Below are 16740 nucleotides of genomic sequence, written 5' to 3'. Positions count from 1 at the left end.
AAGATATGTGAGGACAACAAGTCATTAATGTGTAGGCCTAAACTTTCTTTCTTTCTTTTTCTTTATTTGTGCACGCAAAACCTATAGCCACAATAAACTTAGCCTATAATTATTGCTGGTAAAACTTTAACAACAACAATTAATAAACAGCAATTTTGATTGGTGGTTCACAGTTTAAGCAGGCTGCTTTTTGAAAGAATAAAAAATAAAAAAAAACTGTCTCCAGGTTTTAAATTGTGATGATTTTCTCTTTTTCTCTGTTTTATGCATTTTAAAAAAGCAACATGAAGAAGTCACCATCTGGAGATTTAACATTTCACTGTCTAAAACCCCAATTCTACCACAATAAGAAAGCTTATTTTACCATTATGCAGGCATACACTGATGACCCAGCAGAGGGTGCACAAATACAGCATCTCAAAGACATGAGGAGAAAGAAAAAGCTGTCAGCTTCTGCTCCGGTTTAGATCTCAGCTTTATTGGTGTAATAGTTGAGTTTTGCAGTTGAAAACTTAAAAATGCCTTTTACTGGGGCTACACACTGACGACAGTAGCTAAGACTGTGTTATAGAGTAAAACAGACGATCATTATGGTTTACAGTTTAACACTCTAAATGCACTGTGTTTGACATCTGGTAGTAGTGGTGTGATTGGTAGTGGTGCAGAAGACAAAAGTGGAGCATGAGATTGCTATTCTTTATCCACTGAAAAGGCATCAGTGAACATGTAAGTGGATATAGGCCTCTAGCAATTCAGCACCCACCCACACACATTCTCTCAGTTGTCACTTCCTGCAAAGTGGCCAAAAAAGACAGAGATGTAGTGTAATACATGCAGATGGACAACGGTAGCTTAGCCTGTTAGAGAGATGAGCCTACAAAAATGATACATCTGTGATTTTTCATCTCGTGCAAAAATGCAGCAAGGGACCCATTCAGATACTTATGAAATAAGCTGGATATTTCCCTTGGGCATCTTCGATCTAGAGCCATAAGTTGAATTACAGTGTGAAGAGGCAGGTAACTTCATAGTCCTCAGAACAAGGAATCTGTCAGTGAAAGGTGAGGAACTATTTCATGTCTCACGTGATTGAAGGTGTATTTTAGTGGTAGTTCTTGCATGATGACATTAGCTTTTTATAGCATTATATTAAGAGATGTGTGTGACTACTGAGCTCATGTCAACATTATTGGTGTAGCTCAAAATGTGTCTGACAATCCCACTCAGTGGCTGAAAACACATTTGCAGCTGCACCCACATGGAGGAATGTCTGACTAACAGCAACAAGAGAGTGAAGTTGCTTAAGGTTCATCAAGTCTTTTTCACTGCTGAGCATCAGCTGTAAAACTGGAATTAATATTGTATCCTAGTAAATTGACTAACAGCCAAAATATCATCTATCAACAACAATAAATCAGAGAACACACAAGTACAACTTGATATATACAACATACATAGTGCAATTTAAAAACAGTTGGTTTGACTCAGTCAAGTCTGTAAAAACATATGAACATATGAACATGCCGGGACTAACAGGACTGTGAGCTATGTAAAGACGGTAGAAAACATGCATGGTAGGAGGTGTCTTGTTACCATGTCAACACAAACCATGCACTCGGCAGACCAGCCTGCAGTTGCCTTGGAGACCAGTGAGAGTCTGTAGCAGTGATATGATATAAAAAACTATTTGTTTTCTTTCAGCAGATGCCATCTGATAATTGCATGGTTGATCCCACACCATGACATATTGTTCAAAAGCCAGAGCTTTGAAAACGTCACTTACATCAAGCGGGATTGAGAGAAGAGACATTTTTCAAGGTTTTTTATTTATTTACATGGAAAAATAAAAACAGAGTAAACTTAAAGTTGTTGTAGTCAATAATTTTGGATCAAATGATCCAGTGTAACGTTGAAATGGTTTATCACGTCCGTCTCTGCAGTTTCACTTACCTCTATGGTGCAGTTAAGGTTCTTTCAGCTCAATGTTTGGGTTTTACAGTTTCAAAAAGATTTTGCTGAAGAAGCAGATATTTTTGTGTGGAGACCAAACGAGAGCTAAAAGAAAAGTGAATATTGGACTTACCTATAAATATGCCAGGATTTCAAATGAATGCTAATGTAAATTATTTGCTAACACCTTAGCCATATCATGTTTTATATATATATATATATATATATATATATATACTATGTAAAGTCCAATGCAGTCATGGTGTAGTTATGCCCCCAACTTGTAACAGGTCATTTGAGGCCCCCTAAAGTATGTAATGTACCGCTCACAGGTTATTGTGATATTGTATTCTGGAGATGTCCAGAAAGGGTAATAGTGATGTAGCTACCAAATGTGTCGCAGGCACTGTCATATGACAGCATGGATATATGGACAACACAAATTCACACTGGTCAGATGTTTGGCTCTCAAATCAAACAGATAAGAATAGAATGTATTCTGTTTCCTAAATCAATAGTTTTTTCACAACAAGCAACAGTAACTGCAACAACAGCGTGTGAATACAAATGAGACATTACGATTAAAAAAAAGAAAAGAAAAAAAAGGCAACCGTAATACTGTAGGCATGTGTAGTGTGAACTGGTGTATCCCTGCAAAATGATACATACTGTAATGGGGGCTGTGGTTGGACGTGGGAAATTCATTCCAGCCACTCACAACACATCCATTTGTTCTCTGCCTGAGAGAGTGCGAGCAGTGCACTTGAAGCCAAGCTGCCACATCAACATTTGCTGCGCCGTGGTTTATGTGGGTGTATGAAATCCAGTGTGTGGGAGGAAATAGGTGGGTGAGGGTGCGATTATTTAAGTGAGCCAGAAGTCAGGTACTGCCTCAAACTGTTGATGGTAAAGTCAGTAATTCAGCCAATGTGACTGTTGAAGATAAGCTTGCGCTTCCTCTGCCAAACAGCCACTTTAACATGTGCACAACACTGTGTTATTAGCCTTAGATCCGTCCATCTGTGCTCAGGGCCTCTGTGTTTTCTCACTGCTGCTGATCACTTCGTGAAATCTATGTTTTCAACTTGTCCTCCGGAAGTCTTTGTTTGACAGCCACACCTCCCCTCGAGCAACCCAGCCAGCCCTCCTCTCTCTCTCTCTCTCTCTCACTCTCTTTACTCTCTGCCTCACCACTTTCATAGTGCATCTTCTCTCTCATTTGCATTTGTTCCGCTTCCTTGTGACAAGGAACAGTTCATGTCAAAGAGCTGTGAGAGAAATTCAGATTGGAGAGGAACGTGCAGCCTGGATGACAGAACAGATTGAAAAGAGCAGGTACACGCACAGAGGATGGGGCTGTTCAGGGTAGAAGACTCTTTGAGCTGGATAACTGTTACTGATGGAAGAGTGAAACAAGACGGTAAGTGACTTGACTGTCTTTTACAGTTTCTGTTTTTCTTAACTGTTGCCCTCGACTTTCGGCCTAGTTCTGTCATGTTGTGGTTTCTTGTAGTGTTATTCCTACCTACACTGTGTGATAGCAACACAACATCAGATATTTCCTCTTTTCAAACATGCCTTTTATAAAGTCAGAACAATTGTTGATGAGATTCAGAAATGAGCTTGACAGAGATCCACTCTATCAAGCTCATTTCTCAATCTCATCGATCTCAGTTCTTATTTTACAAAAGTAAAACAAGAACTAGTTATTTCTCATAGTGTTAGAGGAAAACTGAGGAATCTAAAAAGGCTTTCTTTTTGTTTACATTTTTGTTGCTTGTCATTTTTGCTAATGTTTGTTCTTACTTCAAGTAAAGGCTGTTTTTCAGAACAGTTTGACCTCTTTTTAGTCACGTTCCACTTGTATGCAGTTTTAAACTGACTACGAGTGCTTGTAGTAGAAGAACATCCGTTTTAATAATTCAAAGGTTATATTCTGCATGAAGTTCCTGCATGTGCAGCAATATGACATATTTACATAGCAGTACGGAAGTGAAAGAACATTACAGTTAGATGGCAGATCTAAAAATTAAAACACACTCACACAGCGCTTCTCCAGTTCACTTGAATATGAACAGAATCAAACTTTCCTAGTTATAACAGCAACACAAAAAGTATCTTAATGTGGGCGTTCTCATGCTGTATGACTAACAAAGAGTGTGCTCCGTGCCAGCTGTAGTTCTGTGGGTGAATTATGCAAAATCACATCATACATGTAGAAGCAGCATTACGGCAACAGGAAATGAAATTTGCCTTGCCCTAATGTGAAGCTGTTTTTCATGTAGGTGGCTTTACGCTTTGATTAGATTACTGCACAAATATGACAATCTGTCATGAGACAAAGCTGCCACATACAACTGTGGAAATCAAGGGTGTGCATTGAACTGGTGCAGACTGGTGACAGGCAACAGCTAATGTCAGCAGACACTTTTCATTTGGGGAGATAAAAGCCTCTGATGTACTGTATGAGTATCTGATCTCCCTCCCTTACCCCTCTGCTGATGTGAGTCACACTCCTACATCATCCCCTGCTTCGCTCTACTGTATATATACATTTCTCTCCATGTTTTTTTCTCATATATTTCCACTGCCTGCAAACAAAACAAATCTTAAGCCATTGTTGTATTCCTGCACCACCTAGAGATTCACGTGCATCTACTTTTACCATGGGTATTAGTACTCATCAAGATATCACTCAGATCTAGATGTGTTTTTGTTTTGATGTTGTAGATTTGTGGACATCATTGCAAAACACATCTCCCTGGGTTTTGTCACCATGCAGAATCCAGACAGGATTAATTGCTTTATTAGCCATCTGTCCAAGAGGGTACTGCTTATTTGTCATCATTAACTGCTTTAGTACATTTATTAATTGCTGTGCTCATTTTGTCTGTTCCACTGGTGCAATAAAATAACCAAGGCCTAGACACATCCCTGCTCAAATAGGCATCTGCCTTTTTTGATCTAAGGCAAAGCAGAGGTCTAATGCAAACTGTTCTTATCTTACAGGTAATTAGAGACCTGGCACTGGTACATCACGACAGCAGCAGTGTTACCATGGAGACTGGCAAGCCAGGATTGGCGAGTGCTCCAGTGCACATCAGCTCTGTTGCAGCACAGACAGAGAAAAGGATGGACATCCAGGCCCCGCTGACAGCTGTTTATGTCCACACAGTGCCAGCTCTATCAGCACAGCCTTACCCTCAGCTTCCTGCAGCTGCCATGCCGCCACTCTTCTCCAAGGAGACGCTCTCCTTTCTGACACTCCACATTGCTAGTGGGCTGCCTTCTACACCGGGACTGAGTCTGGCAACTGCTGCTCCTACAGCCAGACCCAAATCAGCAGGAAAGCATGTGTGTCCTCACTGTGGACGGGACTGCATGAAGCCCAGCGTGCTGGAGAAGCATCTTCGCTGCCATACAGGGGAGCGGCCTTACCCCTGCACCACCTGTGGAGTTTCTTTTAAGACTCAGAGCAACCTCTATAAACATAAACGTACTCAGGCTCATGCCCGCCTCTCATCAGAGTCAGAGCAGAGCAGCCTGGGCAGCTTGGACAGTGTGTCCAGCTCCAGAGAGACTCACAACTCCAGTTTGTCTCTGGACGAGCACAGCGAGGAGTCAGGCAGCGTGGAGAAGGTTGCCACACTACCTGCTGCTGAGATTACCTGTCCAGCCAATACTACAAAGGTCTACTCTGTGAAGACACAAGGGTCTGTCAGTGAACAGAATGAGCTGACCCCTGCAGGTCATAAGACAGAACCAAATGAAAGTGCAAAGGTAATACAAGAAGAAGAAAAACTGAGGGTGGAAAATGAAAAACCTCCTTTGATTGTTCGACATCTTCCCCTTCAGAGGCAAGAGGCCACTCTGTTCTCTAAGCAGTGGGAGAGCTCTGTATCCAGAGGGAAGTCGCAGAGCCATGAGAGCACGGACTCCGGCTTCAGTGAGAGCAGTGACCACTACCTGAGCCCTGGCAGTGTTTTACCTGACCACAGTATGGATTCCCTCACCGAATCCAACAAAGAGCATCTTGACGAAACCACCAACACACGCACATCTTCAGAACCAGGCCAAGGTGTGCAGGAGCCCAAAGGTGCAAGAGAGCAGGAGCAGAAGACGCTGGAGGAGCGCATATCTAAGCTCATTTCTGAGAATACAGCTGTTGTGGAGGACAAACAGCTGGAGAATGTAAGGCCACGGAAGACAGTTCTGTCAAAGCAGGGTAGCATTGACCTCCCCATGCCATACACGTACAAGGACTCCTTTCACTTTGACATGAGGCTCAGTAAGACTCCAAACTTTGGGTTACAAAGAAACAGGAAGCCTGGGTTGTACAGCTCTGTGCCCACTCAACACTCCATCACCACAGAGCATGCCCCCTTAACCCGCAGCAACTCCCTCCCCTTCAGTGTTACCCTTCTGCAGCCGGAGGGGAGCAACCCAACCTCCTCCTATCAGAGCGATTATGTAACACTCATTCGCAGAGGAAGTTCTGGCCAGATCAATCCAACAGGTTTTGCCATCAAGCCTGTGAACCAGCAGTCATCCACCCACCGGCCACTAGTCCGCCAGACAGCTGTAGACTGCAACCACGCAACAGACGGTCTCTTCATGAATTCATCCGTGGAGGAGGCATGCACCACCAGCGGTCTCAGTTGTGACGGGGATGGCGGTGACATTTGTGGAGAGCCAAGCAACAGAAAGTTCCGGAGGAAGAAAGCACAGAAGTTCGCCTATAACAAGTGGTACATGTACGGGGGCGGGACGTTTAAGAAGCTCTACAAAGCTGAGAAAGGTGTTGATAACAGTGTTATCAAAGGCAAGAAATGTATCAACCCAGAGCATGAGGTTGTTCAGGGTCCACAAAAAAGGTTGTCAGCGATTCATAAGGAGACGGTAACAACAACAGGCTCAACAGTCAACATGGCGACCAGCAGTGTGACAGTGTGCCATCCAGGCTGCCCTCCTGCCAAGCTATCCCTCGTCTCTGCTGTGGATCTAGGAACTAACCAGCTTCAGTCATCACACAGCTCTCTCAAGACTCCCCTGCGGAGGAATTTGTCGTCAGTGCTGCCGTTACCTTCAACTGGATTACTGGTTAGCCACAAAACAGACAGCATGAGCAGCACAGAGGCAGGGAGATTGATTCATGAAGAGCAACACCCTGAGTCCACCTCGCAGCTCTGCGGAGCCCATGTTCCCTCCGATAGGAAAAAGCAGAGAACTGATGACAAAATAATTTGCCCCCTGGAGATGGAGCCGGACCCAAACACGCTGACACACCCCCCTCCCTCGGTCACTGGCAGTGCGCCTCAGCAAGATACAAATCTCAGTTATATCAACGTTCAAAACAATCAAAAACACACTCAGTTCAAAGGAGCTCTCTTCTTGCCATGCATAATCAATGCAAATGCGGCGTCTGTTAGCGCCTTGCCAGCCACTTGCATCCCCTCTGCTGCCAAGACCAGCTTTCTGCCCAAGTACCAGCTCAAGTTACCTAATGCTGCTGAACCTGATTCAAATGCTTCACCGGATGTTGTGGATAAACCAACAGGAAGTGATGGATGCACTTTCACCTCTGCTCTGTCATCTTCTCAACCTGAGCAAACCTCACCCTCGGTCACAACTTCAGATAGGACATGTGGTGATCCTCACACCTCACCGCCGATGCAGACTTGTGATATCAAAAAGATCGTCGCTGTCAATTCCACACAAGCCCAGCCTCTCTTGTCTTGCAGGGCCACAACCCTGTGTCAAGCCAAAACATCGAGACTCAGTGAAAATGTGACATCTAGTCTACCTGTAGTGCACAGGCAGTTTGCAGCAACCACAATAACCACAACCTGTCTACATGATCATCAAGCAGGATTATGCAGCACCTTGATACAGCCCCCGAAATCTGCAGCAGTCTCAGCGCCTATGCAATTACCCCGAACTGTTGCACCCGCGGCTGCAAACCACCCTGCTATACCTACCATAACCACAGCAAGAAATCAGACATCTGCTTCTGCCATTACAACTTACTCACAAGGACAGCTCAACTCTAACCCCCCTCTGTCACACTCACAACTCCTGCCGCCATCAGACCAGTTAAACCCTGTAAACAGAGTATATGCCAGCCCAAACACCCCAAATGTACCTTGTCACATCGTACCCTTCGACCAGGTGCAACCAGCTGCTCAGAATGTGTTTCATGTTCATACAGCAGACCTCCAGATCTGCCTTCAGATCATATCTGACGAGCAGCTGGCTCTCATTGAACCGCAGATTGAGCGGCAAGCAGGTACCAGCCCCCCACAGAGACGTGACATGGAAGCATTGCTCCCAGAAGTGATCCAGAGTAAAGCTCAGAGCTCCGTCACCACGGAAAGTAGCAATGAGGGAAGGGACCATCAACAGCTAGGACATCAAAAGGCCCTGGACCAAAGCGACTCTTTACCCACGCCTAAGATGGAGAGCATTAAACCTCCACTGTCTGTCCACTTTGGGAGGGAACAGCCAAATATCCACATGACTGAATGCAGTAATTCCAGCCAGGCTACAGTATCAGCTGAATCTCAGCCTCCTGAAGCTCCAGGCTTGACGCTACACCCACACAAACACAGTCATGTAAACACGGCCGCAGAGACTCTGAGCTCTGCGGGCGATGTTATGTCAACTGCTGCTTCACTCGAAGGTGTACAGTCAGAAAGAGGCCAGACTTCAGAGGAGGAACATGCCCTTTCTCTGAACCACGGCGCTGAGGAGCAACTTTTGCCGGACAGGAGAGTGAGCCATGGTGACCTGGTCTCACAAACGCTCTCTGGCCAACACAAGCTCAGCGTGACCTGTCTCTCTCCCAGCGCAGTGAATCAGAGCAGCACGAGTAGTGAATTACTGAGCAAAGAGAGCCAACAAAAACTCCAAAATCAAGGAGCCTCGTGTAACGCTGGCATAACAAAAGCCGAGGGTGAGGCCTCTGCTTTCAAAAACAGCAGGTTAGAGAGTGGGGAGACCCACCCCTCTTTGTTCAGTAAGGCCTCCGGTGGTGAATGTGCTGATGAACTCAATGGGTCAGTTTCTCCAAAACAGCTGGACCCACAAGTATCCATCTGTTATCCCTCAGGACCAACATTAACAAACACTCTGAGTCCATCTGAACATGAAAACAGGGGCTGTGACAGGGTGGGACCTTTGGACAGTCCTGACCCTTTGCGTAGAACGACTCTCAGTGAATCACAGGATGTAATCAGCTCAGCTCACTCAGAAAAACAACCGGATCAGTTTACCCCCGTGTCCTCTGACATCCAGGTGGAAAGAGCCAAAGACCTCCCAGCTGTGCTTACAAACACTCAGAACTCTACCCCAGGTATACTGGATATTACTGGATAATTATTTTAATCATTCATATTGTAGGACCTGAGGAAGAAAGTGCAGTATGTGTAGTGTTATATCTATTGATTTGACTTAATAACTATGAGGATAAAGGGCTACCTTTAAAGGTCTTCTGATAGTGATCACATCTATTTCGGTGCGGATTGTTGTTGCATATAGTTCCCTATTTTTCAGACAATGCAGCAATGACCTTATACACACAGAACAGACATGGCAACCTCAGGTGTTTCTTCTTAAGTGGCAAAATCAGTCACGTGACATCTCTCCAAATGATCATGTATCAGATTGAAGTAGCAAGGCCACAGAGCCACAGGGCCCTTAAAGCCCCAGGTTGACTGTGAACAGTATTTGGCAGTGTGGGCCTTGTAGAAGGGTGTGTAACCTCATTGTTAACCATTGCTTGGTTTCTTGTCCAGTGTCGTGGACTGTAGAAATAACACAAAAAAATCTCTGGTCTTATACTTTATTTGCCTTTACTGACAAGTTTCAATCAGTCCAATTTAAAGGCAGTGACCCACTTTTACCACAAGATGGCAGTAAATGATCACAGGTTGGCAGAATGAACCTGGTTTTTTAATACTACAGCATCACCAAAACTCACAGCTGATGTGGAGGTCTGTGTGGAAGATTTTTTTTTTCTTCCAAAATTAGCTTATTGGTTTTTCTACAACACAAAGATGTCAAAAACAGATTTCAAAAACGTTGCATTGCGAGTTGCATTGCGAGTTGCATTGCGAGTTGCATTGCTGTGCCAAATAAAATATTGAAAGTTAAAGGACATGTCTATGAAGTGCAGGACAAATACATGAATAATGTTGTAGAAAAAAATGGAACTATAGCAAAAGAAAAGAAAAGAAAACAAGTAATCATTATATATAGATACAAAATTAACAAGATAGAACGAAAAGAAAAAAAAACCCATTAAGGGAAAATTTCAGTGGCTGGAGACATTTGATTAAAGCTGTTACTCCTCTGCAAACACCAACCCTTCCGCATGTGCATAAAAAGGTCCCCATGTTTTAATAAATTTGGCAAGCACATCTAATATTTTCCATTTTAACAAAGTAAAAAATGTCCTTGATGCATAAAGAATGAGCGGAGGGGTACAGATGGTCTCTGCCTCACTAAAATCAGACATCTGGCTAATATGGTAATAAATGATACGAAGCCTTATATTTTGGAAGCAGCATAGTGGCAGGTGGAACCCCTTTGTGAAAGAAATTAAAAGCCTTATCAGGAATTTTAAATGTAGACAGAATAATCAAATGGTGGTTTGCTTAAAAATTGCTCTGTGGGGAAATTAAAAAGTCACAATGCCCATGTGGCTTTCATTTTTACCATGATAATGACATGTGAGCTGCCCCTTCAGTGAGAAGTGTAGTGTCCTGCAGAAGCTGAGCATTACAGACAATAACAACGTTAAAAGGCCTTAGAGAACTCCAGTTTAGCCCCCTGGCTGAACTGAAACAACAACCTAAGTTTCTAGTTGTCCTGGAAAGACTTGTCACTGACACTGGAGGTCAGACACACGGTAGTCATGGAGATTTGTTCACATTGAATTTAATTTCCCTGCAGTTTATTACTGTCCCTGCCAGATTAGGGTTAACTCCTGCCACCAGTCTAAAAAAGCATTGATGAAGTCACTGATAAAAAACTTAAAAGGAGAGTGGACAGAGGTTGGCAGGTGGCCCTGGTCCATGTGAGTTTTATTAAAGCACGAAGCAAGAGTTTACCACACCAAAGAAATTTTAATTTTAGAATTTTTACCACCCCAGTTTCAATCAATCACATTTGCTCGTATATCCTATCTTATATCCTCCATTGCAGGTGTATCATCCCCACTTTAGTTTTCAGGCAAGTAAAAAAAAAAAAAAAAGAAGTTAAAACTGACTGATAAGCATGAAAATTGTAGATTTACCATCCTTTTTCTTCCCCTAGGGCTCGTGGAGGGAGCCTCCCTGGCGGGATGTGCAACAGAGAAGGAGCCGCAGACATGGGGACATACAGGTGCCCCCGGACAGTCGGACAGCACAGGCTGGGTGCCGAAGCAGAGCCAAGACACTGGAGTGACAAACCACCAAAGAATGGATGGACAGCGTGGTGGAGAGGTGATGATAAAGGATAAGAATGGAGGAATGAAGACAGACCAGGTACCCGGACAGTGGGGCAACGCCGACTCTAACAGCAGATACACGGTCGTACCAGACATTACAAAGCCAGAGGTGAGACTGAATGAACTCTTTCACCGCTCAGTGGTTGCACATTCATTATACAATTATTTATTTCTTGCTGTTACAGCGTTGAAGTGTAACTGGACCCGTAAATTCTGCTGCAGCAGTGGCCTCTCTCCCAGCACATTTAAAAAATGTAACAGAGGAGGGAGGAGGTGCGGCCTCGTGGCTAAGTAGTATGTGGAGGGTCAGGGGACACAGGCGAGACTGACTGACCACCTCTCAGTTAAAAATGGACAGAGTCAAAACCAGCCATGAGAAGTTACTGTCTCCCTTTCTCTGATGGAAAGGAGTCCTTCCTATTATCTCAGGGTTAGGGAGGAGCCAGAGGGTTCATCTGAACTGAGCTTTCAGATCCAAACCAAGAGAAGCTGTCTGAAGACGGAAACGAGCCACATGTGTGTAGAAAAACATATTTTTTATACACAGTATGAATTTTGTTGGAAAAAGTGTCTGAATCAACATCATATGCCAACAAAACTCTGATTACATGCACAAAAAAATGATTTAGGGCGCAGTTACTCTTTAACAATCCACACACTTAAATCATTTCAAGTTCAAAGACGGTGTCTACAGCCCATGTTTTTGTTAATTTACCAAGAATAAAGATACACCCAAGCAAGAGTTTGTGTCCTGTAGTTGTGTTTTACAAACTGAAATTCAGCATTGATTACATATAAAACTAGAATCAAATTTTTTACCAAATTTGATGAAATCCGCTCAAGGTGTTACAGAGACATTTTGTTCACATGGCCAAAACCACGTTTTGTGAGGTCACTGTGACTTTGACCTTTGGCCACCAAGATCTAATCAGTTCGTTCTTGAGTCCTAGTGAATGTTTGTGCCAAATACGAAGAAGTTCCATCAAGGCGTTACTGAGATTTTTCGTCCACAAGAATGGGACACAGAGGACTAACAAAATGCTGCAGTGCAAGATGTGTAGCGAACAGTTGTAGATAGATAGCTATTATATATGTATTTTATTGCCTCCCTTCACATACAGTCAGATCCTTTGGCATAATGTTGATACTATGATCACGTTCTTTGACCTCTTCTTTTATGTGGTTTTATTTTTTTGTGAAGCACTTTGTTGAAAAGTGCTGTATAAATAAAACTTAGATAGATAGATAGATAGATAGATAGATAGATAGATAGATAGATAGATAGATAGATAGATAGATAGATAGATAGATAGATAGATAGATAGATAGATAGATAGATAGATAGATAGATAGATAGATAGATAGATAGATAGATAGATAGATTGGTGGGTACTTTATTTATACCCTAGGGGCAGTTCAGGATTCAGTTGTAACAACTGAATGCTCCATCAATTTGATATGTTTCCTGTGATGATCATACCTCACTGAACACACTGAGCTTTGTGGTATTTGTGCAATGTGGGATGCTAATGAAAAGCGAAAGGAAGCACAATGACTGTATTATGGTGATGTCTGAAGTTAATATTCTTCTTTTATTAACAGGGACAAGACAGACTGGTCAGGGCGGATTCCTTTAAGAACTCGTGGCTATCTGAGCAGCATCTTCAGCATCTTTCCCAGACGCACCCAGGAATGTCTGAGTACCCTCCACAGAGCCCTCAGCGAGCTCCCAGCATGTCAGATAACGTTAGTTCACCGGGCGGCAGCAGTCAGACCAACCCTTTCAACTCTCCACAAGCCCCGCTGGAAATGAACAACTTTTATTTCTCACAACAACACTGGGAAAGCAGCATTATTCATAACCAACAAACTCTGTTTACATGTGAATCAAATTCAAGTCAACTTATGAAAACACAGGCCCAGTTAACAGAAACACAAAATGCTTTAACAAGAATTGATCCTCAGCAAACTACATTTTCACACCAAGACCAAAAGCAAGACCAAAAGCAGACCCTCAGTGCTCAGCAAGGAAACATAGCTGCAGGTAACAACAGCACAGCAGTGAGCTGTTGTACTAAGTCCACATTAGGTAGTCACAAAGGCCCAAATCTCTCGCCTGATGTCAAAACTTTATCAGACGCACACCACCGCCAGGTTTCTCATTCTCTACAAGTCAGTAGAGCTACTGCTGGATGGGCGGGAATCACCCACAACATGCTGGATAATAATACTGGGCTGCCATCAAAGCCCTTTACACACTCAGAACCAGAGCAGGACACCACGGATCATGCACCAAATGATTACACAATGCAGAGCAGTAACTCTGGGAGACCTGACATTACCAACAAATACCAGCCTTTTTTCCTGGCTGGTCAGCTTCATGGCTACCAGCCAGCCGAGTGTCTGACTGGTGAAGTGAGGCCTGTGCAAAGCTGCCAGGACTACTCAGAAGACACCAGCAGCAGTGACGATGAAGGGAAGCTTATCATCGAGCTTTAGGGGAAATGTGAACATACACAGATGCCATTTTAAATTTTATTTACTGTATATTTTTCATAGGCAAAATTGCTCTTGGGGCAGAAATAATATCATTGGCTGAGTTGATTCAATGGACGGAGCTGAGGAACCACGTGTGTAAACTCAAAATAACTGTAAAATAACCTAGTTCTAGCCTATGTCTGCCTATGGTCAAATCCTGATTTTATAACTGTCACCTGTCATCTGACAAAATCACCAAACACATCAATGAAAGACAAAAACTGAGCTGTGATTTCAGCTGGATTTACTGTAACATGATCAGAGAGAAAGTTACAAGAGACAGACTAATAGAGAGAGAGAGGGAGAAAGAAAGAGAGAGAGAGGATGATGCAGCAAAGGGCCACAGGCCGGACTCAAAGCCAGGACCAAAGAACATGTTCTCCACCAGGTGAACCACCGGGGCCAGAGACAGACGATCTTTCTTATTCAGTCTCTCACACAGAGCACAGCCTCCATCTGGATCCACAATAGTTTATTCTTTATTTACTTCAGCTCCAGAACATAACAGACTTTAATTAGAGGCAGGTCTTTATGTCTAACTCCCTCCGTTTGATATAGTTGGTCATAGTCGTTAGTACGAAGCCTCATTACCGATGACTTCTCTCTCTCTCTCCCTCTCTCCTGCTCTCTCTGCTGTGTGTGTCTTATGTTTAGTTATTCCTCTGCCTCCTTTAGTAATAATGATACATGGATTGAAAGTAGTTTATTTGCAGTAATGGTGGAGAGGCTCAGTGTATTGGAAGTGCTCCTCCTCTTCCCTGCAGTTCCCGAGCAGCTGGTAAACCAGAGCTGCTCAGTAGACTGCGCATAAAAAGAGGTGTAGTCCTAAGCCCCTGGTCAGCATCTATACACAGTCCAGACCTGAACCAGGTTTGTACCCAGTCTGGTTGAAAACAAGTCTCTAAATCTAGAGACAATGAGCTAAGTTGGCAACACTGCAGCTGTAAACACCCACTAATAAAACCTGTTTGATCCAACTCAGTGACATAGCACTCCGCTGACCAGTGTCGGAAATATGATCAGTCAGTCAGTCAGTAACATTCCAGATTATAGGCCTGGCTCGCTGTTGTGATCCAGCCAAAAATTAAATCAATGACCTCTTTATATTTCCCATTTCAAATGCATTATTTGTAACAATACCAATGAGATTACTTCTACCCCTAGGAAATATGTGACTTCCGTTCTGCTCAGACATGCCGGCACACACATTATTTGCCATAATTTGTGTCTGCCTTCCCACATTCACTCTCTCATAAATTGTAGCCTCTAACACTATCTTAACCTTCCCTGACAACACCTGTGTGTGTGAATCACATACACATGCTGCCAAATACCCCATCAAATTGATCTCTGCTGCCAATTAGATCACCCAGGCACTGACTGGAGGGGCATGACCCTTTCCAAGTCTGGATTTTGTAATGAGTCAGCAGCTATGATAAAGTGCCCGGAGCTCACAGGAACAGGAAGTGGGCGGATGTGAACATTTCTGTACATAGATCCACAGCTATAGCTCACACTAACTTGCTTGTCAATCCTCAGCCCATTAGTGGTCATAAAATGTTTTGGTCTTGACAGGTGTATGTGTGCAGTAGTGCTGAATTAGCTTTATCTGCAGTGAATCTGTTCAGGCCTGTTTGTTTTGGTTATTCGACACAGAGGAAAGCCTAGGGCACAGACATGTGCAGCTGTTTACAGTTACAAGCTGATTTATTATTATGTTACAAATATTTGAGGTTTTCCTTTTTCATGTTCTGATTTTATATTCTTGTTACAGATTGTATGTGAGCAAAACTGACTAAACAAATGAATTCATCTCAAATTTATTGCACATCATATTGTGTTTTTCAACAATTTTAACAAAAGAAGAGGCCAATTAAACTGTTCTCAAAACAATGTCTTACTTGTCTGATTTTGTGGTTCAACCTCTAACTAGGTCTATGGTGGCTTATAGATACTGCACTTTTTATGCCAGAGACATATTGTTTTCAGTTTGTCCATATGTACGTATGTAAGTCCGTCTCATTCTCGTGGAAATGGTATCTCAGCAACGCCTTGACAGAACTTTTTCAAATTTGGCACAACCATTCACTAAGACTCAATGATAAACTGATTTTGATGATTTTGGTGGTCAAAGGTCAAAGGTCAATGTCACGATGATGCTGTAACTCAGTAAGGAGAGATTGTGACCATATTTCCTGCATCTTAGCTGCTTGGTGGAGGAAACAACCATAAGGCAAGGTGATTCTAGTTTGTAATTTTTTTTTGTCTAGGGGGCGAGGGCCCATGAGCTTTGGTTGTTGTTTCTATGGAAATCAAATCAGTCAGGCACCAAAATCAGAGCAGAAGCTAATTAAAAAAAAACAATACACAGTGGCAGTGTTGCTGAATTCATCCAAAATTGTCCCAGAATCCAAAACTGAATTTCTTTAAGCTGGAGATTGTACTGTCAGGTTTCTTAATTTCTTTTTGCTATTTGTGGTGCATGTAAGAGAATTTTAAGCTCAGTGGTTGGATGTTTCTTTACAAAATGCACCTTGGGAGTTACACTTAAAGGTGGGGTAGACAGTAAGTTTTTGGCATTAATGGGCAAAAATTTCGTTATCAGATTTCTTTATATTGGAATTCAAGTGGCCTGAGAGCAAACTCGTCGTCTGCAGCTCCTCTTGGCTCCGTTTATATTCTTTAGACTTTGGCCAATCACAGGACTTTTCAGAGATAGAGCGTTCTTATGTAGATGTGTATGCTCATCTCTTCAGATTAAT

General features: G+C 43.0%; 1 protein-coding gene across 1 annotated transcript; it reads left to right on the top strand.

Moving 5' to 3' along the window:
• Positions 1 to 845: 845 nt before the first annotated feature.
• Positions 846 to 15871, top strand: znf831 (zinc finger protein 831). The gene is made up of 5 exons (XM_056399898.1): positions 846 to 1061; positions 3205 to 3370; positions 4960 to 9301; positions 11266 to 11549; positions 13043 to 15871. Exons 3-5 carry the CDS (start codon positions 5008 to 5010, stop codon positions 13937 to 13939), a joined length of 5475 nt encoding a protein of 1824 aa, XP_056255873.1. The 5' UTR covers positions 846 to 1061; positions 3205 to 3370; positions 4960 to 5007; the 3' UTR covers positions 13940 to 15871.
• Positions 15872 to 16740: the final 869 nt, after the last annotated feature.

This window comes from Seriola aureovittata, chromosome 2 (genome assembly GCF_021018895.1).
Source record: "Seriola aureovittata isolate HTS-2021-v1 ecotype China chromosome 2, ASM2101889v1, whole genome shotgun sequence".
Taxonomy (NCBI): domain Eukaryota; kingdom Metazoa; phylum Chordata; class Actinopteri; order Carangiformes; family Carangidae; genus Seriola; species Seriola aureovittata.
The sequence above is the reverse complement of the archived record's forward strand: the minus strand, read 5'-3'. Positions and strand labels throughout refer to the sequence as shown.